At 57.9% G+C, this 24,137-nt stretch overlaps 1 protein-coding gene across 4 annotated transcripts; it reads right to left on the bottom strand.

The window, feature by feature from the left end:
* Positions 1-2,866: 2,866 nt before the first annotated feature.
* NR4A1 (nuclear receptor subfamily 4 group A member 1) lies at positions 2,867-24,075 on the bottom strand. 4 transcript variants are annotated; one of them, XM_039241418.1, is made up of 9 exons: positions 23,956-24,075; positions 19,705-19,826; positions 17,633-17,739; positions 7,179-8,056; positions 6,238-6,367; positions 5,804-5,955; positions 5,258-5,460; positions 4,979-5,157; positions 2,867-3,666 (listed from the first exon to the last, which is right to left on the bottom strand). In XM_039241418.1, exons 4-9 carry the CDS (start codon positions 8,052-8,054, stop codon positions 3,410-3,412), a joined length of 1,797 nt encoding a protein of 598 aa, XP_039097349.1. In that variant the 5' UTR covers positions 8,055-8,056; positions 17,633-17,739; positions 19,705-19,826; positions 23,956-24,075; the 3' UTR covers positions 2,867-3,409. The 4 variants fall into 4 exon arrangements, with proteins under 4 accessions (XP_039097349.1, XP_039097351.1, XP_039097350.1 ...); XM_039241420.1 differs by lacking the exon at positions 17,633-17,739; XM_039241419.1 differs by lacking the exons at positions 17,633-17,739; positions 19,705-19,826; positions 23,956-24,075 and adding an exon at positions 11,747-11,849.
* Between the last annotated feature and the right edge of the window lie 62 nt (positions 24,076-24,137).

The following is a 24,137-nucleotide window of genomic DNA, read 5'->3' as shown; positions in this document are numbered from 1 at the left end:
TAGACCTCAGAGCCACCCCAACCCCAGTCACAATGGCACCTCAGGCCTGGGGAGGGGGCCAGGGCCTCTGGGCACAGGGCCCAGCGTGGGTGGGGTGGGGGGAGACAGGGAGGCAAGCTTCCTGGGTCTCCATGTGAGGACAAACAGCAGGCTTTGAGGCCTTGGAAAATCCCGCCTGGGATTCCAGGCCCTGCCGGCGTCACTGCCTTTTGACTATTGTCCCCGTCGGAAATGGGCCCAGCCCCCGGCTAGCCGGGACAGAGCAGCCATTGTGAGGCCCCACCAGGCTCAATGCCCCCTTGTTTGCCCTCCCAGCCCCTAGCAAGACTTGGAGGCCAGTTCTTCCAGTTGCTCAGTGGAAAGAAAGGGCCTCCTCCAGGCTCCAGCCCTTGGGCGGGGCAGGGTGGGGCAGGGCGGGGCAGGGGGAATCAGCCTCCCACCCTGGACCCCAATCACCAGAGTCCTGGAAAGAAGCCACCATCCAGGATGGAGTTTCCTTCACTTACAAGGCCTGGGGCAGGGAGACCTAGCGGGTTAGCATTAGCGGTGAGGTACTTAGACACACCCTGCTCAGCGGCTTAGAAGCCAGTGACCTTGGGAAAGTCATTTCCTTTCCTCCTTTCTTGTGAAAGCAACAGCTCTTATTTATTGGGTGTTGGCTTCATACCAGGCACCGTTTGAAGCACTTTGTATGCCTGCATCCGTATAATCATTATAGTAACTTTATGAAATAGATACAGTTATTTCCTCCATTTATAGCTGAAGACCTGAAGGCGCAGAAAGGTTAAGTGACTTATCCAAAATTCTACAGCTAGTAAGAGCTGGAGGCAAGATTCAAAGCCAGGCAGCCTGGTTCCAAGGTCCTTGCTCTTTACTACTTTGCTGCCCTCATAGCGTGGTGGTGAGGGCTAGGAATAACAAATACCGTGCAGAAAGAACTTAGTGGGTGACTGAACGTTATATGTGGTAGCTATTATCGCTTTGGGGCTTAGATGTCTATACGGACCAAGATTCTCCATTGCCCACCCCATGCCCATCCCCTGGCCGTGCTCAAGCACCTAAGTGGCTCTCTTGCCTTCCCCAAGGGCCTGCCTCCACATCTATCTGTGCCAAAGTCAGAGATACAGAAGAGAGTGACCCAAAAGGAGAGGACTCAGTTCTGTACCACAGCGAGTGGGAGATTTCCCAGCAAGCTCTGCTCGTAACCAGAATACTGCCCGACCCATCTCCCCACTGGGCAGATGGGAAAACCAAGGCTCAGGGAGGAAGAGGGGCTTTTCAGAGAGCAGCATGGAGTTGCAGGCAGGGCTGAGAATAAAAGCAGATCTCCTAAGTGAAACTGACCCCCGCACCCCACACCTTGCGAAGTGCCTGTTTTGACAAAGGCTCACTCAGGAATGCCGGCGGGAGGCAAAGGGCTCTAGGAACACATGCTTCTGGAAGTCCACCCACTGCTGGAGATGGTGGTCACCATGCACAGAGCCAAGGGCTCCCCACCCCAACTACACATGGACTCTTCAGAAGGCCTGGGGCTCGACTTCCTAGATCCCAAGTGAGAGCATGTGGCTGAAGGCTCCTTGGGGAACCTGCAGGCTATGGCTAGAGCTCTGGGAAAGGCACGCGATTCTTCCTTGGAAGAAAAGCCCTATTTTATAGGACTTCCAGCCAGCCAGGGGCCACGAAGGTGGAGACTCAAGAATCCTGGGCCAAGGGTTGTGAGAAACGGGTGTAAGGGGCACTGCTTTCAGGTCTCCTGCCACGTCCTTGAGAAGGAATCAGTGCAGCTAGACTGAGCTCAGTGAAGGGGGCTGGGCCCTGCATGGCTGCCAGCTACCTTGGGCCTCAGGTTGGGGTTGATCTGGGTTCGTGTTTCTCAAAAATGTGGCCCTGAGACCACCTGCATCACAAGCACCGCAGGCGCTTAGTAGAAGTGTAGACTCGTGGGCCCTACCCCTCACCAAATCTGAATTTCTGACATGGATCCTAGGAATCTGGGGGGCACCTGGGTGGCTCAGTTTGTTAGGCGACCAGCTTCGGCTCAGGTCATGTGTGATCTCACGGTTTGTGGGTTCAGGCCCTGCATCAAGCTCTGTGCTGACAGCTCGTATCTTGGAGCCTGCTTTGGATTCTGTGTCTCCCTCTCTTTCTCTGCCTTTCTGTGTGAGTTGTCTCTCAAAAATAAATGAACATTAAATAATAAAAGCTCCTGGGAATCTGCATTTCATGCCAGCTAAGCAACTGATGAACTTGGGAATTGGGAGGACCCACACAGGGGCACTTGGGCCCAGGTAGGAAGCCCAGAACAGTCTTCTTACCAAGAGGGCAAGGGCCACATGCAACCTGGATCCTCTTCCTAGGGCCCCGAGGCTGGACGGGGGCGGGGAACGTCAAAAACCCAGAGGGAAAACAACAGCTTGTACAAATAACGGCATCCCAGGCTGCCCCGTACCCAGCCCCCTACCCACGCTCCTGTAGCCCCAGCAGCAACGTGAGGTTGGCTCTGCCCCTCATCCTGTTTTACACACATAGAAGCCAAATCAGAGATCACGCCCCAGGTGAGGAACTGATACCCAGAGTGGTGCTCCCGCCCGTCAGCAGGTCGGGCTTCACCACAGGCCCCTTCCTCATGGGCTTATCACAGGCTCTCCACCCCTCCCAAACCAGTCTGAGTGCTTCCTGTAACCATCCCAAGAAGCAGGTGCCATTATCATCTATCTCTTACCAAAAGAGTAAACAGAGTCCTGTTAGCTCGGGGTTGGTAACATCCAAGATCTATCCAGAGTCACTTCTGTCTCTTAAGTAATTACGGGGCGTGGATGGTGTGGGGGAAGGCATCAGACACAGACAGGGGCCCGGTTTCAGCTACGTGTCTATTTTTTATTCAATATATTAAATATATTAATCAGAAAAGTCACATACTATAAATCCAGGAAAATACACAAATATAAATGTCAGAATCTGTCATTTGTCTTCTTCCTAGAGTAAGTTTCTGTACATGTGGAAAGAGCGCGGGAAGAGAGAGCAGGTGCAGGGAGGGGGGAAAGGCTCGCCCAGGCTGGTGGGGGCCATCGCTCCCTCCCGACCCCCTCTCCCAACGTGGCCTCTTCCTTCCTGTATTTACAGCAGCATTCGGCTTATTTACAGCATGGCGGTGTGTGTTAAAAACGGTTTATCTTACAAAAACATGAAGGCCGGGGCTGGTCTAGGGGGGGTAAGACAAATAGTAGGGGTCACCCCCACGAATGTACTCCCCACCCCCAGGGCATGAGCTCCCTGCCAACCACCCAGAGTAGGGAGGCCAGCCAAGGCCCAGGCCAGGGTGGGGGTGCTCCGAGGGTCCGTGGGCTAAAGGCACGTGGGGTGGCGTATGAGCGCGCACACATAGTGCACGCGTGTTCCTGGGCTGGGGTCAGAAGGGCAGCGTGTCCATAAAGATCTTGTCGACAATGGGTGGAGGGGGCACGAGGTCCTCCAGCTTGAGGTAGAAGATGCGTTGCAGGCCCTGGGTGCACAGGGTCCGCAGCTCGGGCAGCTTGCCCAGCAGGCGCGACAGGCAGCTGGCTGGCTGGGGCTCGCCCGCCACGGCCGAGACATGCTCCTTGAGGCAGCTGGCGATGCGGTTCTGGAGCTCCTCCACTCGCCGGGGCTCCTGCAGCCCATGCCGGTCTGCGAGGAAGGTGAAGGATTAGCCACCTGTCCACGGGGCAGACCCTGGGCCGGAGACCCGGCCTCCCCCCGAGCTCCCTGCTCTAGAACTGTCGCCACTGACCATCTCTCACACGCCCCTGGCACTTTGCAAGAGCAAGTTCACGTGCGAGCCCATTTTTTAAGCCCCTTTGAAAGTCTAGCTGTAGCGCAGTAATACTCATTATCCTCAGCTTCCAGATGACAAACGGGAGGCCCAGAGAGGTTAAATGACTTGCCCTAGGTCACAAAAACGAAATAAAACCCTAACCAGATTTTCAGACTAGGCCAGTAGTATTTCTTCCCCCGAGCCAATTCCAAGCAGCCCTGGAATTAAGCACTACATTTTAGAGGCCCCCTCCAGGGAGAGCTGGCTTCAAAACCACCACTCCTACAGCCCAAAGTGCCTCAGATTCTCTCCTAGGTGGCTGGGTCCCCTATGAAATTTAAGCGCAAAAGGGGATGAGGGCAGATGCCGGTGCTTTAAAAAGTCAGAAAAGAGGGGCGCCTGGGTGGCTTAGTCGGTTAAGCGTCCGACTTTCGCTTAGGTCATGATCTCGCGGTTCGTGGGTTCGAGCCCCGCGTCGGGCTCTGTGCTGACTGCCAGCTCAGAGCCTGGAGCCTGTTTCAGTCTGTGACTCCCTCTCTCTCTGACCCTCCCCTGCTCACGCTGTCTCTCTCTCTCTGTCTCCTAGAAATAAATAAAAATATTTAAAAAAAAAAAAAAAAGTCAGAAAAGAGATCTGAAAACCTTCACGTTCACCCCAAAAACAGCCATCCTGAAAAATCATACTTACATAAAGTAGGCAACGGACACACTTAATCTATGCTGACAGAAGTCAGGGTAGCAGTTTTACCCTCAGGGGAGCAGATGAGCACAAGGGGACCCAAGACCCCTTGGGTACTGACCACGTCTGTCTTGATCTAGGTAACGGTTATGTGAGTGTGCTTAGTGTGTGAAAACATATCATTCGCGTGCTTTCCTGCTCATGACGTAATTCAGGAAGACTTTAAATACAAACCACAACCCTAGGCCACACACACAAGACTTACACAAGTCTGCACCTTGGGGAGCACGGGGCAATTCAGACTGCCTCGGGCTCCACAGTCAGGTGCCACGAGGCCCAAACCGCAGCTCTGCTGCCCACCAGCTGTGTCGCTCTGAGCAAATGCTTGCGCCCCTCTCTGCATTTGGTCCCCTCACTTCACAATGCAGGGACCCACCAAGTGCCAGATGCTGGCCCACCCAGGGCCAGACCCTCAAGCCCTCCCCAGCTCCCTGCTGGCCACTCACCCGTGATGAGGACAAGTGCCGAGAGGCAAGCAAAGGCAGGGACATCGACCACCAGGCCGTGCAGGGACCGAGAGAAAGCCAGGATGCTGTCGATCCAGTCGCCAAAGCCACGGGCGCACTGAAGCCGGTGCAGCACCAGGCCTGAGCAGAAGATGAGTTTCCCTTCGGCAGGCTTAGACCTGGTGGGCAGGGACGCAGATGTCGGTCAGAGGGGAGGGTCTGGGGATGGGGCTGCAAGGGCGGTGGGGCGGGGGTCCTGAACGCACAACAGCGACTCACCGGTAGGCCAGGCGGAGGATAAAGAGCTCCAGGAAGGCTGACTCCAGCAGCAAGTCCTGGTCGCCAGGGGACAGCTCCGAGAAGCCGGGGATCTTCTCGGCCCACTTGCGGATGGCCTCCAGGGAACTCGAGAGCAGATCATAGAACTGCTGCACGTCCCCAGATTCTTCCTTCCCGAAGCAGGGCAGCACCAGCTCCTGGAACTGAGGGGGGGCCGGCGGGGTCAGCACCCCATGAAGGGTCCTGCACCAGGGCCACGTCATGCACCCGGATGACGGCCAGATCCCGGGGGCGAGGGAGGAACTGAGATTCTGCCCATGGCCTCACTTGCCAGCTCTCCCGTACTCACCCCGGGCTGAGGCTGCTGGAAGGAGCACATTTTTTTCTAATTGGCCACCCACCCGAGGAGGTACATTTTTCCATCTGGCCAGCCCAAAGGGGGCTCCTCGTTTTTCAAATTGTCCAACTGGGGAGGGGCCTTAGCCAGTGGGAGGGGCCTTAGCCAGTGGACACGAAGGCACTGAATGTGCAGTGGGCGGGGCTCACCTTGGAGTAATCCAGTTTGGCTGTGCTGGGCCCTGAGTCCAGGTGTGCCCTGACCAGGGAAGTGAGGAGGTTGGCAGGAGATGCATCCGGGGGCTGCTTGGGCTTTGAAGGGAGCCGCCCCCGCCGCCCCTTCAGGCTGTCTGTCCGGACCACTGCAGAGAAATGGGGAGGGCTGAGGAAGGGAGGAAGGGGTCCAGGGAAGGGACTCTCAGCCCAAGCTGTCCATGTCATGCTGGGAAGTACCCCAGAGACTAAGGACCTAGAGCCCCGGAGACCCTACAGAGGGCACCCCTCCGTGAGCCAGGCAGGTGGACCAGAGGTGCAGTGGAGATGAGCCATCCGCTGGGGCCCACTAGGACAGATGTCTGGGGACACTCTGGGCCCCACCCCACTCGGGCCTGCCTCTCTCCCACAAGCCCATCCCAGCCACCCACCTTCCTTCACCATGCCTACGGCCAGGCACTTCTGGAAGCGGCAGAACTGGCAGCGGTTGCGCCGCCTCTTGTCCACAGGGCAGTCCTTGTTAGCCAGGCAGATGTACTTGGCGTTTTTCTGCACTGTGCGCTGGATGGGGGGACAACACGGAACAGGCTGTCAGAGCGGGGCGGGGGGGGGGAGCCCAGGGGAGGGGACCGTCCAGATCCTGCTGCCATCACAGACAAAAGCACTCTCTGTTCGAAGCTATTTTTCTAACATTTGGGTGGCAGGGGAGGGAGAGATGGCGGGGGGGGGGGCTGACGGGGGGGAGGAAAAAGAAAATCTTGGGGACACTCGGGGAGGTTTTTGCCTCAGGAGGGAGACCCCCAGGACACAAGATTAGGGGCCGGGGGTTCGGGGCTCCCAGGCAGTCCAGGTACCTGTACTTCTAACTGTGCCTCCTCGGGGCAGACAAGAGAGAGAGCCGAGGAGGGGTGGGGGGTGGGGACGGGAAGCTGAGCAGGCACCCAGAACCGGGACAAACATACAGCCTGTTCCCCAGTCCGCCCCCCGCCCTCAAGCACCAAGCCCTCGTCCCCAGATCCTTTTATCTCCCGCCAGGACCATGAGTGCCCGGGGGCCCCTTCCCAGCAGGACCTTGAGTTGGGGAAGGACAGGCACAGGGAAACCAGAGCCGGCTATTAGAACGGGCCCTCCGGGGGGCACCCCTGCCGCCTGCACCCTCACCCGTATCTCACCGTCCGAACGGCCCTCCACGGGGAGCCCCAACGGTGCACGAACATCCCAGCCCCATGCCACCTTCAGATCCGACCCCTTCCCGAAGGGCAGGATTGGCTGGGAAGAGAACCCCAGGGAGGCCACCGCACGGACCCTACTGGGCAAAGAGGCCAGCCTCGCCCGCTTCCCATAAAAAGCTGCACCCAGGGCAGCCCAGTACCTTGAAGAAGCCCTTGCAGCCCTCGCAGGTGCGGACGCCGTAATGCTGGCACGAGGCGTTGTCCCCACACACAGCACAGCGGCCCTCACCTCCCCCGGCAGCCCCGCTCCGGGCCTTGGCCGAGGGCACAGGTGCATCCAGCAGCCCCGGGCCATCGAGGTGTGGAGAGGTGGGCGCCAGGCCTGGGAAAGCAGCTGACATGGGGTAACTCTCTCTCTCCCCCAGCTGGCAGGTGGCCTGTGAGGGGAACAGCTTAAGGGGGCTCTGGACGAGGCTTGGGCTAGGGCCAGCCGGGGGGCTGAAGGAAAAGAAGGCCGGTGGCTGGGGGTGCCCAGAAGCCTTGGGCAGTTGCTCTGTCCATGCCCGCAGGCCTTCATATGTCTGGCTGGGGGAGAAGGGGCCGAATGAGCTGTCCCAGGGAGACAGCTGGGGCGGCTGGAAGCTGGGTGTGGACGGTGACGGCACCGAGCAGGGGCTGCCATAGTAGTCGGAGCCACTGGACGACAGGGTCTCATCCAGGGGGGCGCTCAACGGGCCGGGGTAGCAGCCGTACACCTGGAAGTCCTCAAACTTGAAGGAAGCCGAGGCAGGGGAGGTGGCCGAGGAGGAGGACGTGGAAGAGGCCGAGGAGGAGGCCGAGGAACAGGGCTGGCCTGTGCCCGGCAGCTGGTAGAGGAAGGTGTCAAACTCCCCCGCGTAGCCATCCATGAAGGTGCTGAAGCTGGGCAGGGCAGTGGGGGCAGCGGGGGCTGCCTCGGGGCTGGCCAGGTCCATGGTGGGCTTGCTGAGCTCAGGGGTCAGGGGGTCGCTTGCCAGGTGGTCACGGGGTCCTGGGCTCGGTGCTGGTGTCCCATACTGGGCTTGGATACAGGGCATCTCTAAAGAGGGAGAAGACCAAGATTGAGGGGGCGAGAGTCAGTGAAAGAAGCCTGAAGCCTGACCTCTAAATAAGTGCAGGTCTCTAAGCAGCCAGGTGGCAGGAATCCTGGCCAGATGCAGGACACCGAGGCCCACCACAGAACCCAGGAACCCTGGTCCCTGGACAGAGTACCATCTCAGCCCCCACGGCACAAGGCCCCTGGCCAGTGGCCCAGCAAGAGTGGGCTCAGCTGGAAGGCCAGCCACACCCCGGTCAGCCTGGGAACCCTAGGGAAGGCACCCAGCCAGCATTTCTCGGCTGGAACAGGGGGAGGCTGTGTTCCTCCAGCCCCCTGCCCTCCCGCACCGGGTAAGGCATGGGTGGGGGCTGGGAGCAGGGTGGGTAGGAGAGGCAGGCGGGCACAGCCTTCCTTAGCCCACTCTCTGGGTGCAGAGATGTTGTTTCTCCAACCTGGCACTTCTGGGAATATTCCCAGGAACGGCCCAGCCTTTGCAAAACCCCCTTGCCTCCTCCCCACACCGTGCCTGGGAAGGACATCCTCAAAATGGAAGAGGAGCTGGGAGCGAAGGCCCAGCTGCCTAAGAAAGGGGCCTGAGCAGCCGTGAGCCTGTCCCCCATCCCCGCCCCCACCCTGCACACTGAACAAAGGCTGCAGCTCCCACGCGCACCCCAGTCCTGCCATCTGGGGATGGGCACCCACTCGGCGCTGCCTGCGATGCTCCCAAAAGCAAAAAGGAAGGGAGCCCAGACCTCCTCACCCAGTTCCCAGCTCCCTGGGGGATCAAGTAACCGGGCTCCAGACCTTTAAAGGCCATATGCTAGCAGGAGGCCGAGTGGGGATAGGAGGGAGGAGAGAACAGCCCCCCTGGACTTCTAGGAGAATGGGCAGTCCCTAAGAAGAATTTCGCTGCGATCCCCAAAGCATTTCCCCTGTTATGTTTACAAGAGAACTCTCGGAGCGCAGCAGACTTGAGGTGGCTTTACAGGGAGAAGGAGCCTGTTGGGGGGCAGATGGAAGACATCCTGTCCTCACCGGAGTCCCTCAACTGAGGAATGTCTGTGCCCTCAAGAACCCAGGAGCTCAGGCAAAAGGGTTAACCCTCACTCACTCCTGAGAAGCCTGAAGGCGCAGAGATGGCACCATTTAGGGGGGAATCCTTAAGTTTGCAGACTAACATGGAGAAGGCTCTGGGACAGTTTCCTACCCCACATCCGTGCCTGGGGTCTGCACAGCTCTGTTCCCACCCCCCACCCCCAATCAGGGAGGGAGGCTGGGTAAGAAGGCAAACGGGAACAGGGTGTCATAATCAAGGAAACAGTGAGAGGGGCAAAGGCTGGCACCAGCTCCTGGCCAAGAGCCCAGGGGGTCCTCTGGTCATAGCCTTTCACCCACCTCCATGGGCCCTCGACAGGGCAGCTCCACCCCTGGCCCGTCACTCCCACAACCAGCCCTGGCTTGGGAGCCCCTTGGAGCTCTGGCACCACCCACCCAGCGGTGCCCATCTGCACGCACATACAGCACCTGCCGGAGATAAGGGTGGCCACGTCTCCCTGCACTAAGACTGTCTAGGCAGGGATGGGTTTAGGGTGGCAGCCACGCAGGGCTGGGCGTTCCAGCCTTATTCAAATCCTGTTTCTCCACTTGGGCGTCCCACATCCGGATCAACCCCCACCAACCTAACCCCCCCCCCCCCGCTTTGTACAGGTACTGAACTACACCAGATATGGACCCACATCTAGCCTGGGGGGGGGGGGGAGGCGGGGAAGCAGTCCCACAGGGAGGAGGAAGAGGCGGGGTTGAAGGAGGGAGCAGGGAGAATCCGGCTTCAGGCAGGTCCTGGCAACAATGTGGTTTGCACCTGTTATGCTGAACAAGCTACAGGCTGCACTCTACCTGTATGATCCAACAGGGACTGGGGGGAGGGGGTACAGATGTGATCAGCATGTGAGGCCAGATCGGTGAGGGGGGGTATCCTTCAGGTAGTACCACACCGGAGATTCCAATGTTAGCAGCTCCCACACAGGATCCCCGAGGACCAATGTTTCCACATCCCTCTCTCACTCAAACGCATACACACACGCTCCAAGCTACAGCTAAAACAATCTTCCCTGTACTTCCAGAGGTCCTGCCCCTAGGAAGGCTCGTTCAGTCCAACACAAGTAGTACCCCTCTGCAGTTCAGCCACCGATCCTGGCCATTTCCCTCAGCAATCCAGAAGTCTCCTAATACAGTTCAGGCAGCAACTTCAGGCTGGGGACGCTGGCAAACTATGCCATGGCCTCTACAGCGTTAAGAAAACAACTAGGAATAGGGAAGGAGGAGGAGCGGGGAGGAAGAAGACCCTTTTGGAATTCCAATCTTGTTAGGAGTTCGATGGATCCCAGCAGTTAAAGCTCCATGTATCTTTTCCTCCACTGGACTGAGACCCCATCAACACCCCCATCCTCGGCGCCCTTTGCCACTTGGGCACCCTGGAGACTGAACTACAGCCAGCCTCCTACTAAACAAGTCCCCACTCCTGGCGCCAACTCTAACCCCCTGCGGCTTCCACCTTGCACAGACACTCCCCCAAGCCCAGCCCCCACCCCGGGCCCAGCAGATTAAAGTCCGATCCGGGTCCTCATCCCGTTCCAAGCGCCCCCCACCCCCCACGTCAGAGTTGCACCCTACACTCGTCCTCCTGCCCTCCTGCACGTTGACCCCACAACATCCTTTCTGCCCGCGCGTACGCCCATCTCCTTCATGCAACACCCCTGATAACCACAGCAGAGAGCGCCGCTGAGATGCACGTTCCTCGAGGGGACACCTACCCGGCTGGCTCCTGCTCCCCCTGCCCGGGACCGGCACCCCGAGTCGCAGTCTGGTCCCTCGTGCGCTCCCGCGGTCCTGCTTACTCCCCCAAGTTCCGCAGTCTCTGCCACTGGGGCTCCCCGGCCCAGCCCGACCCTCCTCTTAAGCGCTCCGTGACGCACGGAGAGGGGCGGGGGCGCCACTGACGCACGCGGCCCGGCGAGCTATGGCCATACAAGGGCGCGGGGGGCGGCGCGGTTCCGGCGGGAGGCGGCCAGGGGGAGGCGCGGGACGGGGAGCCCGAGGAGGCGGGGCGAGAGGGGGCCTGGAATGTCTGTGCGCGTGACGCACGCGGGGTTCCATTGACGCAGGGAGCGCGGATTGTTTGATCTATAAATAGTCCCCTCGCGCCCGCCGGGCCGGCTAAAAATAGCTGCTCGCGGACTCCCGAGGCTCCCCCAGTCAGACCCAGGACCCGGGCCGGGTCCCCCAGGTCCGAAATAACCGGCCCGGAGGGCCAGAGCCCGTGAAGGGGGCGCTCTAGAGCCTCAGCCGCAGGGCTTCCCCGGACTAGGCTGTCCTCAGCCTCCGGCTGCCCCGGGGAGCCACGACCCCGCCCGCTCCCTCCGGCTCCCTCCACACCCGGCTCCGCCTTTGCACCCTCCCAGCCCTTCCTGGAGGCCTGGAGGGGGTTTGGGTCACCTACTGCCGCAGCTGGGCTGCTGGGGCAGGCAACTCAGGGACACATCTCGGGCAACCTGCGCCCCCACTTAAGCCCAAGGCACAGCCAAATGCACTTGACCCATCTTCCCCAGCAGGGTCGCTGGCTCAGAGTTTGGCCCAGGGACATCAGAGCCCACCGAATATTTCCGCCCCCTTCTCTCCCATGCAAAGTACCTTCCGAAGGCAGGGGTTCGAGGGCAGGGGTTCTCCAGGCCCGAGATGGGCTAACAGGCTCCGCTCCACACGCTGAACTTGATTTCTCACCAGTCCCCTTCCCAGTCCCTTACAAAGTCGGTGCACTATAGTTGGGAAATTACCGAAGTTCAGAACCGGGTGGAGCCTGAGAAATCTCATCAAATTTGTGGCGACTCTTCCCCATTTTATAAATAAACAAGCTCAGAGAAATAATGGCACTTGCTCAAGGTCACACAGTGAGGTGGTGACACACTGGGGTGGAACCCAGGACCTCTGATTCCATCTCTGGGGGATTTTTTTTTTTTTCACGACCTCCCCTGTCCACACTCCCACCTCCCCTGTGGCACCCGTGGAGAGGGAGGCTCTGATCTGCCCCATGGAGCAGGAAGGGACTGCCAAGGCCGCATCTGGGCACAGACCACTCTGCAGCCACCTGGAGCCTTCTCTGGTCTGGCTGTAACCCCTCCACCCCCACTCTGCCCCCAGATCTGGGGAGGCCAGGATCTGCTAGGTAAGAGAGAGGGGAAGTAGGCCTAATGTTTGTAAGGAGGAGAGACGCCCGCACCAACACTTGGGTGCCAGCCAGCCAGTCCCCTTCTCCCTTGTAAGTCAATTTGAAGGGTTCTGCTTCTACTTTCACTGCGCCTAGCCTTAGCCTGCTAGGGGCGGCCCAACTCTCACCTCATCTGGTCATCCTACAGCACTTCCTCTACCCTTGAGGCGCTCACTTCCTGTTCCTCACTTCCACTCTCACCTCCCATCTCAGATTTCCCACACCCTTGTCTCCAACCCCCACTCAGAGGTCCTGCAGACAGAGCTTGTCATTACTGTACTCTGGGCCCACCACCCCAACCTCTGCTCCTGATGCCCCACATGCAACTTCTCATTTTTTTTCTTGAAATTCTATTTTGAAACATCTCTTGGATCGCATGTTCCTACTCCTACCACAGCCTAGCCTCACTGGTGCATGTAAACAGCAGACCAGCTGAGTGAGGCCAGTGACCTCCACTTCTCCTTGCCCACACCCAATAAGGAAGCTGCCCCTTAACAAGCTTGTCTCCTCTTCCCAAAGCCTCCTGCTCCCCAAGTGGAGTGGTCTTCATGCAACACCAATCTCATTCAGTGATCCTATCACAATCTGACATAGCGCCCCCACCTCAGCATACAACCTCAATGTGGACCAGTCTTCAGAGTGCTCTGGTTTTTCCCAAACCATCTCCCAGAGACCCTTCAAGGCCACCCAAGTGAAGGTGAAGCATGGGCAGAATAATGCAGTGGGATCCCCACCCCAAAGTTTTGTGTTCCTTTGTGTTGGGCTCTTGCAATTGGTTTTGCTGGAAAAAAAGATTCCACAGAAGAAAGGGGGGGGGACCTTAAAACTGCTAATATAATTCACATCCTCCCATTTTACAGATTAGGACCCAAGAGTTCCCAGAGGAGCTGCACTTGCTCAGAAGTGCACAGCAAGTCTGGGCTGGTGACGCTAGCCCCAGCCACATCAAGGGCTGGCTTCCCACCCAGCCTGTCACCCAAACCTGGAATGCCTCCCTTTACCCCAACAGAACCTTCCTCAAAAACGAAAAACAATTTTAATGTAAGCAAAGGAGGACTAGCCAAGTCAATGTTCACTCCATCCTGCACCGGCTAAACAGGTGTATTAGCCACAGCTTGACCGATCTGTGCTCAAGCCTGGCCTTACCAGTCCTTTTTCAAGCTGAGCCAGCCTTGAGCCCTGGCACCTCCCCGTCTGCCCTACCCAGCTATTTGCAAAAAGCAACACAGACCATCCCTACCCTTCTATGGCATCAGTCGACCCAGGGGCCTCAGGGAACTAAGTGTGGTGAGGAGATGCCCAGGGCCCTGGACTGAATCCCCAAATCTCACCCGGTAGCCTCCAGATGTGTGCCTGCAGCCCAGGCCCCGCCTCCCCAGGGACCCAACAGCAGAGGGAGGGGAAGACACCACCACCGCCATTGGGCCATGCAGGTGGAGGCAAGGAGGCTGGGGGGGTCTGAATCTACTACGCTCCGAAAGTGAGTAAATAAGGAGAAAAAGGGAAAGTCCCTCTGTGGGAGCACAGCCAGGGCCACCCATTGAGGCACTCGTGTGGAGCACCTCACTTAAGGCACAGGGGAGAGGCAAGAGGAGCATTGGGACCCCAGGCCTCATCCCTGCTGACCAAAGGCTCTCCAGGGAGGGTCCCCTGGGGCTCTGAGGAGGGTGGAATCTGGTTAAGGTAGAACTCTGGGGAAAGGCATAATTCATGCAGACTTTGGGAGGCCTAGAACATACACTGGTCCCAGGCTCCCAAGGGATTCCCAAGTCCAGCCCTCAGGAGCAAGGTCAGAGGGAACAGCCTCTTGTGGGGGAAGGTGTGGGATGGGAGGGGGACAGGTAATGATGAAGGAGGTAACGATGGGAGAGTTATCCAAAACTATGGGCAAGGGCCAGAAGGTAAAGCACTACCATGATAACATAGGAAGCGCAGGGAGAGAAGAGGTCAAGTTGGGAATGAGACAACAGTCCACATGGGGCTCCGGGCCTGGCCCAGCCCACCTATCTGCCCTCATTACCCCCTAACACTCCCCACTGCTCCCATAAAGGACCTTGGACTAAACTTCCCACCACTCAGTGGGCATAGTGCCTTCTGGCCATAGCCCTCCCCCAGCCTAACTCATAATGCTAAGCACCTTCTCCCAGGTCGAGGGAGTCATGGGGAATCCCAACCAAGGGTGAGGCCTTAGTCCACGGCACGTCACGTGGGTTCTTCCACTAAAACCTCCATCAACCTTCCAGGTTGAGAACTGTGATCCACGTTTTATGAACGAGGAGATGGAAGCTAAGGGGCAAGACTCAAATGCAAGTCCGGTAACTCCCAGTTTGGGGCTGGACCCACTGTCTTTGACTCTGACCTGCAAAGACTGTGGCTTCTGGCCCTCTGGACCTTGATGCTTCTAAGTGCAACCCCAGGACCAGGTACACACACACGTGCGCGCGCACACACACACACACACACACAGCCTGTAAACTGAAAACAGCAGTGCCTGTGGGGGAGGATGCATTCCAGTTCCCAGTCTGAACAACGATCACCCAGGTCTGTTCACTCTGGAAAAGTCCTCAAACTACACACTCTTAAGATGTCACGCCTATGATTTATGCACTTTTCTGTATGTATACTTTCAAAAACAAAAGTTTACTTAAAAAATAGCCACGCCTAAATGGGAGAGACTTATTTACTCAAATGCAGGCAGATGCCGCTGCAATTTATGGAGCACAGACTCATTCAAGTGTGTGTTACTGAAATCAGGGAAACAGTGGCTGTTTCTCATTACGTATTTGTCCTATCGACTACTCAGGGCACAGCTACAGTTAGAAGAGGCTGTAATATCTGACATTAGAAAGGGGTCTTCACACAGTATGATTTCTGTCGATGCTGTAGGTTTTCTGAAGCCCTCACAGGCCATGGCCCCTCCTAGTCCAATCTTATGGGGCCTGGGGACCTATGTGCTGACTCATCCTCTCCTCCACCTATGTGTGAACATGAGGGCAAGGCCCTGTCTCCCCAACCTTGGCGGGGGGGGAGCCTTCTTGCATCAATAGTAACTGTCCCAGGACAGGCCCCAAATGGGCAGCCGATGTCCACCATCGTTCACCAGCCAGGAGGGCTGGTGTGGATTTGGGTAAACAGGGGATGGAGGAAGTAGAAGCGTACAGCCCCTTTCCCACACTGTCCCCCTCCCCCACCCAGCCTTGGGCTGCGCCACCCCTCCCCACCCCCCAGAAGAGGGCAAGAACTTGCCCTACTTTCTCCAAGACCATCCCCACCCACAGACCTCCACGCCCTTCCGAGTGGTAGGCAGAGGGAGTGAGCTTTGCCTCCTCCCACTGAGAAGTGGCCACGGGAGCTTCCCCTCCTCGGTCCCCGGACCTACTGCCAGCCCTGACCTGGCCACTTCCTTTTCCTGCCTTGGCAATGGGCAGGGGGATTTGTGCCATGGGTGCGGAAGCAGTGCCAGCTGCCTCAGGGGGCTTCCCGTGGACAGCTCTGGGGACTGGGGGTCTCAGGTGAGGCCCAGGCGTCTGGGCTGTGGTCTCCCGGCCCTTATGCAGGCCCTGCCACCTCTTGCCCCAGCCCTCAGCAGGGACAAAAGATGGAAGAGTTCTTAGAGGGATCTCTGACCAGGAGCCACAAGCCTGGTGTCTTCCCTGGGGCCAGTCCCTTGCCCTCTCCAAGACTGTTCCTCACCTGCCCAGTGCAGACAACATCACACTCCCGGGGCTATAAGAGTTCAGTTCGTGCAGGGAAGGGAGAAGCCACACAGCGAAAGCGAGCACTGCCTGAGGGCCTAGACTCTAGGGACCTGCAGCAGGATCTCGGGGCGGGGGTTGGGGGGGGGGTTGGGGGGGGTGGAGGGGGTTGGGGACAGGCAGGGAAAGCAGGTATCAGGGTCTTCAGCCGGACTGGGAAACCAGCACCCTCTTCTTCAAGAACTGGGGAACAGTAACCCCATCACACCTCTCCCCCTCCATGGCTGAGTGAAAGGAAATGAGAGGGTGGTCAGAGGTGGGGCTCCACCTAGCACTGGGAAGATTTCAGACACTGCATGCAGCAAGCGCTCAATGAATGCTCTGGAGGAAAGCTTGCGAGTTGAGGAGGTCAGGCCTCTCTCCACAGAGGCTATGTTTAGTCCAGTGACTTCTCGACCCTCATATCCTTCTCAAGCTGGGAGGAATTAACAGACGGCACAAAAGAATAACCTCAGACTTCGGGAAGGAGAGCCAGACAGTGCTGGAAAAACGCAGACGAGATCGCGGAGTGCTTTCGGGAAAGGTCGGCCCACGCCTCATCAGCACCTAACTCGAGCCTCCCTCCGTGCCCCTCAGTCCGCTCAGCCCCTGGCCAGCTCCTCTCATCCACCCTTGGGGGGCCTCCCACCACCTTACAGAACATCACCACCCACCAAATCATCCTGGCCCTGCCCAAGGTCTCCACCCAGCCTCCTTGGGCAGAATTTCAAATTCCAAAATAAAAACCCTCTGATAACGAGCCCCAGCCGGAAAGACTGATGCATTTTCCTATTGTTAAAGTATTTTTAGTCACAGGCTCTGGATTCATTTAGAGACTCACGTTCAGAAAGGGGGGAAATTTTTTTCTTTTTTTTCTTTTTTTCTTTTTTTTTTTTTGGAGAAAGGAGAAGGAGGGCAGAAGAGCCTCCCACGTAAGGAGCTGCTACTTATTCCAAGCCGGGCTGCAGCCCCTGGCCCGGGGCCCAGGGAGCGTGTTTGTGGCAAGATGGTTGGTGCACTTGCCGGACCTCGCTCTAGCCGGGCTTCTCAGGCACCGAGACCAGCTGGGGGGCCAGGAAAGGAGAGCGGGTCAGGGGCTGAGGGCTCAGGGAAGCCAAGCTCCCCAGCCCCAATCAGCTGCGGCCGGGAGGCGGGGAGCCTACTCAGGGACCGAGGCCAAGGCTCCCGGATGGACACCTAGCTCATTCCAGCGTTCCCCCCTCCCGTCTACCTCCCCCCCACAAGCCTGAGCAGACCAGTGCCTCACCCAGGCTGGATCAACAGGAGAGGAGGTCTGAGATTGCGCTGGAAGTCTCCAAGGAAGGGGAGAGGCAGAAGCAGCACCTGTCTATCTCCACATCTCCCAGCGCCGGATGGCAGCGTGCTCCCAAGTTCAGCCCCCACCACCATCCAACTCAGGTCAAGCTTCACTCAACCCCGGGAAGGTTGGCCACCTTTGCTTCCCCCTTCACACCCCTCCTCCCAAGGCCGAACAAACCACAATGCAGATGGTCACAATGGAAAGACAGCCAAACAGCCCAGCTCTCATGGCTCAGTTTCCCCCTCCCTACAACTCACCAGCTATCTCTTCACGATCTGCTTAGGCTCCCTGAGGTCCTGGACAGCTGCACCAGGCGAGAATCGTGGGGTTGGTCAGGGGCTCTTCCTGGCGGCCTCAGGGAGCCCTGTGGGAAGAGACAGGACTGCCCAGTCGGCCCGGCCTGCCCGGCCAAGGCTATGCACCAGCTGAGCGGACTTAGGACGTGGAGCTGTCTCCAAGCCAGCATGTCCTCCTCTGTTTATATAGCCGAAACCAGAGCCGGCCTCTGGGGACAGAGGGAGCTGCCTCGGGGCCCTCTTGGCTGAGGCCTGACTTTGGCCCAGGTCAGCAAGAGCCCAAAATAGTCAGCTGACGGGAGCCCCGGCGTGAGCGTGACCCTGGGCCCATGCCCGGGCCTGGCAGACAGGTGCCCACGTCACAAGACCAGTGGCTCTAGCACTCACGGGGCCCCGGCTGGCAGCCCCTCAGGGTGGCCCTGGCAGTGTAGATGGCATGGGAGTTACACCCAGTCACCACCATCACCCAGACAACAAGGTGAACACAAGGAATTCTGCCCATGGGGGCCGCTCTGTACCCAAGGGAAGGCTGGGCACTCAGGAGGCAGTCTGAGCTGATGGTAGAAGTGGGGGCCGGCTTAGGGGAAGCCATCTGGCCCGCTGCTGTCATCGTCACTCACGTGCCTCCCCAGTCCAGATCCCTGGCTGACCAGGGACACCTGCCTCTCCCACTTACAGTAATTCCTCTCCCTGCCCCCAGCCCAAGGTTGGTGGCACAGAGCCTGGTGCCAGTAGACAGCCAGGTGCACACCCAGCTCAGCCTCTGGAACAGGAGGCCCTGCTTCCCAGGGCTTCCCCTCCTTCTACCCAGGCTCAAGCCAGACACCTCGTCCTTCCCCGTCACAGCCACCTCTGTGGGACTCCCTGTGCCCTGAACACCAGCTCCCCATGAGGCACAGTGTTTGGGGGACCTGGGGGAGATTCAAAGCCAGCTCTGCTTCATCTAGGGATCTCTCAAGGACTGAAGGGGGCTGTGGCCCGGAGATAGCCCCCATTCCAGGGAAGGAAGAAGGGCATCGCAGAGCCCCGGCTGGGGTGCCAGGCTGAACTCCAGCTCTCACAAGTAAACATGGTAACCAGGACCACAGTGCCCTTGGCCCCATCCTAGTCTCTGAGATTCCCAGGGAAAGGCCTAGGGGGCATTCCATTCCCACACTCCACTCCTCACCCCTGGATCTGCTTGTACCTTCTCCAGAAGTGTCCTCAGGCAAGGAGAGTGTGTCCTCTACCAGCCGACCAGGCCTCTGGGCTCACCCAGAGTCCAGGAGACCTTGATTCTAAACTTGGCTCTTTATGCCCTCGCTACAGGATCTTGAAAAGTCAGTTCTGCCCCCTGTGACTCAGTTTCTTCAGCCATAAGAGAAGGAGGAAAACTAGATGGCCTAGATGGTCTGCGATGTTTTTCCCCCCTTGGGGATGCTATGTGAATAGTGGGGGGGGGGCGGGGTCTGTCCTTAGCCTTTGTCAGCAAGATCCTCCCCCTTCATAGAAAGACCTTCTGATACCAAACCCCACAGGGCCTAAAAGCCTGCCATAGTAGGAAGGTGGTGGCCATCCCCTTTTGCGGGGGAGAGGATCCCAGCCTTCCCTTTGTGCACTCTCCTGCACATGCCCTAGAAACAAGCCAGCTTCCCATCCCCCATGTCTGGCCCCCATCCCCCCATGCCCTCGTCCTGGCCTTGAGATATCCAATCCTACCCCACTGGCCTCCTGGAAGCAGACACATGCTGTCTTGGCCATGACGGCCATCTACCCACACCCCTGCCCCTCCCCTCCCACACCAGCCCATGCTCCCCAGCCTATCCTGCCGAGAAAGCCTGGCTTCCTGCTTCCCCACCCCCACATTGCCCCCATCACTGAAGAAATCAGATCTCCCCAAGCAGAGCAGAACCTCACCCACCACCTCTACAGGGCATCCCCCTCCATCCCCCAAACCACATCCACTTAGGGCAGTTCCACACCCACCTCTGTCCCCCAACCTGACCTGCTGGAAGGCCCCAGATGTGTACAAAGGACAACAGTAGAGCACGTACCAATCTGGATGAACCAATGGACCTCAGACAAGACTCAAACATCCCTTGTGCCTTCAGGGCCTGCCAGGAGGAGCTGGGACACCAGGGAAGGGCCGGGGCTGGGCTCTGTCCATGGTGGAAGCCTACAGAGGGAGAGAGTCCAGACAGAGTCCGTGTGAGAGAGGAAGAACCAGCCAGCAGGGAGACTCCCTGGAGGCAGCACAGCCAGGAAACACAGGAGAGGGAAGAGAGCCAGGACCCAGGCCGCAAGAGCTGACAAGCCAGCCCAAGGATTTTCCTGGGCTGGGCATCAGAACCTGGGGCCACACACCCCAGGCAAATGGCTCTTGGGGATGTGAGGTGTGACAGGAACAGCTGACATTATGTGGGGCATCTCAGGGCCATGGGGACACATGCCAGCACCCAGCCCCTCTGCCTCATGCCCCACTCCTGGATCGGGGTGGGGGGAGTGGCTTTAGTCAAGCACTCGGCCCTGATGTGTACAAAAGGGCATTTCGTAGGCAGAGAAAAGAGAGCTATTGTGAGGACAGAGTAGAATACCTCTCTCTCCTTATGGGACTCCAACTTAGCCCCCAAAGCCCCAGACGACCCCACAGGGCAGGGGCTCCATCGTCCCATCTCCAGGCAGCCAGCCTTCCAACCGGAACAGTGGGGACTCCCAGGAAATATTCTGTGAAGGCACTCCAGTCCCCTAACAGGAAGGCCCAGCTTGGAGCAAAGTGGTTAAGGGCACAGGTGCAAGATCCCAGATGCCTGTGTTCAAATCCTGGCTCTATCACTTATGGTCTTGGGCAAGTTACATAACCTCTCCTGCCTCCTGGTCTTCAACTGTGAAAAGGATACTCTGTAACTGACATCTCTGAAATTAACAACCACAGGGCTATCATGGAGCTTAAAATGAGCTCACATGTGTGAAGGACATAGAACAATACTGGATACACATATACCAGTATGTGCTATCGTTATTAGGAAAAATCAAATGAGGACAAATCAAAGCCAGCCCCAGACCCTGGTTCTTATTCCAAGCCACTTCTGGGCACCTGGCCTCCACTTCCAGAGCCAAGTGCGGTACCACCCTTTCAGCCTCCTTAAGCTCTCACCTGCCCCCTCACTGCTGCCGAAGTCTCCTTCAATCAGGGCACCCCAGACCCCACATCTTTTTCTGCCCTAATTCAGCCTCTCCTCTCTCAACCGGGCCCCAGAGTGAGAGTAGGACCAGGTGCCTTCAGGCCGAGATGAAGTCTGGGAAAAGAGCAGTAGATGTCTCCATGATGGGAGGTGGAGGGAGTAAGGAGAAGGAGGGCCCCAGAAGGTGGCTGATGGGCTTCCTTGCCCTTCTGACCCCTGCCCCAAGGTCCACAGGCTCAAGGGAGCTACTCTGGCCCACGGTGCCCAGATTCTCCTCTTAAACAGAGCTACCAGAACCCCGATGTTCCTGTGGGTAATGGAGACCAGGCTGCAGGAAAGATAGGGACAGTCTAGAAATATGGAAGGCTTCCAACTCCATAAAGAAGGCAAAATCAGGCTTTAAATTTGCCCCAGCCCACAGGCTACACCTGCTTCCCAGAATGGTGCTGTCATCTTCCCATGCCCCAGGAACAGGTCTATAGTAAGGCCTCCCCTCCCCAACCTTCCCTTTTCTCCCTACCAGCCAACACCAAGGAGGAAGGCCAAGGGCCAACACCTCGGGATGCCCAGGACTTCCCCAAGTACCTTCCCCTTTCTCTGAGAACAGGGGGCAGAGTCGGGGACACAGGTAGTGCCTGGAAAGTGCTTCATAACATCTTAGAGAGGTATGTGACCCCATCTCCTGTCTCAGATCAAAATTCCCTCCACAAGCATTGACTGAGGGCCTACTGTGAGCCAGCCAGTGAGCCATGAACAACAGGAGATGCAAGAAGGAGTAAACCAACATCTCTGGACCCCAGGAGGTTCCTCCAGGGGAATAGATCAAAGTCAACTACACTCAACACGGCACAGAGGGCAAACCTCTGAGTATGCCACAGGACTGGGCGGGTTTGGAAGACAAGAGAGCAATGTCTCTGTCAAGGGGTGGGAACATCAGGCCACACCTCAGGACCCAGCTCTTGGCCCCCCACCTTGCTGGGCCTCAAGCTCATGGGCTTTCTTTCCCCAGCAAGGGTCTTTGCACCGGCTGCATCCTCTTCCAGGAAAGTCGCTGCCCTGTAGGTCTGTGTGGCTAGCTCCTTGTCATCAGTCAGGTTTCCAGTCCCAGTCCATCTCCGTGGAGAGCCTCCACCTCACCCCTACCACGTTAACCGATTGATCTTATCTCCGTAGGACTAATGCTGTTCACCTCTTCACATGTCTTGTCTCGATCGCTGTCATCTTCAGTCTCCAAAACAGCTCAGCACTAGTAGGTACTCAGAAAGTATTTGTGGAATGCAGGAGAAGACGACTCACACATGCCTGTATCAGAGCTGGGCTGGGAGAATCGCCAGCTACCCTGGAAGGAGGTTAGGAGAGCACTGTCGCTAAGGAACCGTCCCTTCCATTTGAAGGCAGATCCAAAGTCTGTGGGCTCTTCCCAATGCTGAGCTACAACCTTGACTCCAAGAGCCCCAGCCCTGGATCCCAGCTCTGCCTGGGCCCACCCAAAACCTCCTTCCTATCAAGTATTTGAATCTTCCCCTAACTAAACTCCTTGCCACAGGACAAGGCTGACACACCCTCTGCAGCCCCCTAAGCTCTGCACTAAACAAGTCCCCACCCAGAAATGAGTGCATTGCTTATTATCAACAAAAATGATGGCAGATATGGGGCGCCTGGGTGGCTTAGTCGGTTGAGCGTCCGACTTTCGCTTAGGTCGTGATCTCGCGGTTCGTGGGTTTGGGCCCCGCGTCGGGCTCTGTGCTGACTGCCAGCTCAGAGCCTGGAGCCTGTTTCAGTCTGTGACTCCCTCTTTCTCTGACCCTCCCCTGCTCACGCTGTGTCTCCTAGAAATAAATACAACATTTTAAAAAAAAATTTAAAAAAAAAAAAGATGGCAGATAATATTTACTGCACACCATGTGCTAGACACATCACTAAGCCCTCAACATGCATCTTCTCATTTCAGCCTCACGACACTATGAGGAAGAGATTATTATAATGAATGAACAATGGGGAAACTAGGGCACAGAAATGTCAAGCAACTTGCCGAAGGCCACACAGCTAGGAAGTGCCAAAACTGGGATTAAAAAGAATCCTGGGAGCCGAACCAGCAAGCCCAGGGCTCCCCACCTTGGGACTCCTCTGGTGGGTAGAGGCCTCAGACTGCACAAAGCAGTTTGGCAGCTAAGGCCAGAAAGCAAGTGAGAAGCTCCCGGCCCTAGGATGCTGCGCCTTAGAGCCAGGTGCTAGGCCTGAACTCCCGAGCTAATTTTTTTCACTCCAGCACAGGCCCCAACATTTATAATCAGTCCTATTCATCTTGTCGGTCTTGGGCCATCCTTCTGCCTGGCTGCCATCATTCCGAATCTTGATTTTATCGTGCTGTCCACTTGTCATTCCCCTTGGCCCTAGGTCTTTACAGTCAGCCGGCTTCCCCTTTAAGTCTTCATCCATCCCGGATCTAAAGATTCACTTGAAGTGGGTGGAGGACCATTGTTGTAGCCGCCCCTGGAGGCCCGGCCCGGGCTGTTATCAGCCCCCTAATCCATCAGCACCCTCTGGGCACAACTGTTGTGAAGCCACCTACCTCTACCCAGTCTTCCTTTTCCCAGCATGCCCGGAACGCTAGCCCCAAAACCAAATGCATCCTTCACCGTAAACCATTGTAAATGCCACCTCTGCAGCATTTCTAACCCCAGGTCCGCGTCTGACTCTCTGCTAACCTCTCCGGGCTCCATTTCTTCACTCAGTCCTGCAAAGGGGTTGCACCGGGCGATTCTGGTCCTGGTGCCTCCGCTCCCGAACTCCTGGAACCCATTTCTCGCAGCCGCCGGAGGGGGGGCGGGGAGGGATTGGAAGGAATGTCTCCGGCGGGGACATCTCCAGCGCCCCTCACGGGCCAAACCCCACCCTTGGCGAGCCGGGGAGAAAAAGCGTTGGCCGCCGCACTCGGGGGCTGAGTCTGGGCGAGCAGGTTCCGCTGGGAATCCGGTCCCTCCCCGCCCCCACCCTCCCACGACCCCCCAGCAGGGCTCCCAGCGTGGCTCCCAGCCCACTCCACCGCACACGCGGAGACCCCGTTCTCCCAGGGCCGCTTCCGGAGACCCCGTCACCGCTCCCCACCCGGGGCCCGCTCACCTGGCTGGCCGAGCTCTGCTCGCCTCTGCACCCCCGCCTTCTGGGGTCGCGCACCGGCCAGCGGGGAGCCGCTCAGCGCCGCAGGGGCGCCCATTCCTGGAGGCTGGGGGTCGCGGGCGCCGCGCGGGGCCCCCACCAGTTCCGCCGCCGCCGCCGCAGCGCGCTCCTGCAGCCGCGCGGCC

The sequence above is a fragment of the Hyaena hyaena genome, unplaced genomic scaffold, assembly GCF_003009895.1.
Source record: "Hyaena hyaena isolate Hyena2069 unplaced genomic scaffold, ASM300989v1 scaffold_192, whole genome shotgun sequence".
NCBI classification, from domain to species: domain Eukaryota; kingdom Metazoa; phylum Chordata; class Mammalia; order Carnivora; family Hyaenidae; genus Hyaena; species Hyaena hyaena.
The sequence above is the reverse complement of the archived record's forward strand: the minus strand, read 5'-3'. Positions and strand labels throughout refer to the sequence as shown.

Coding starts and splice junctions, on each gene's coding strand:
- NR4A1 (XM_039241418.1), bottom strand. CDS start 8,054: ATGCCCTGTATCCAAGCCCAGTATGGGACACCAGCACCGAGCCCAGGA. Junction 5,461..5,803: donor CCAAACTGGATTACTCCAAG/GTGAGCCCCGCC, acceptor GCCCCCCCTCAG/TTCCAGGAGCTGGTGCTGCC. Junction 3,667..4,978: donor GGCACTTGTCCTCATCACGG/GTGAGTGGCCAG, acceptor CCTTCCTCGCAG/ACCGGCATGGGCTGCAGGAG.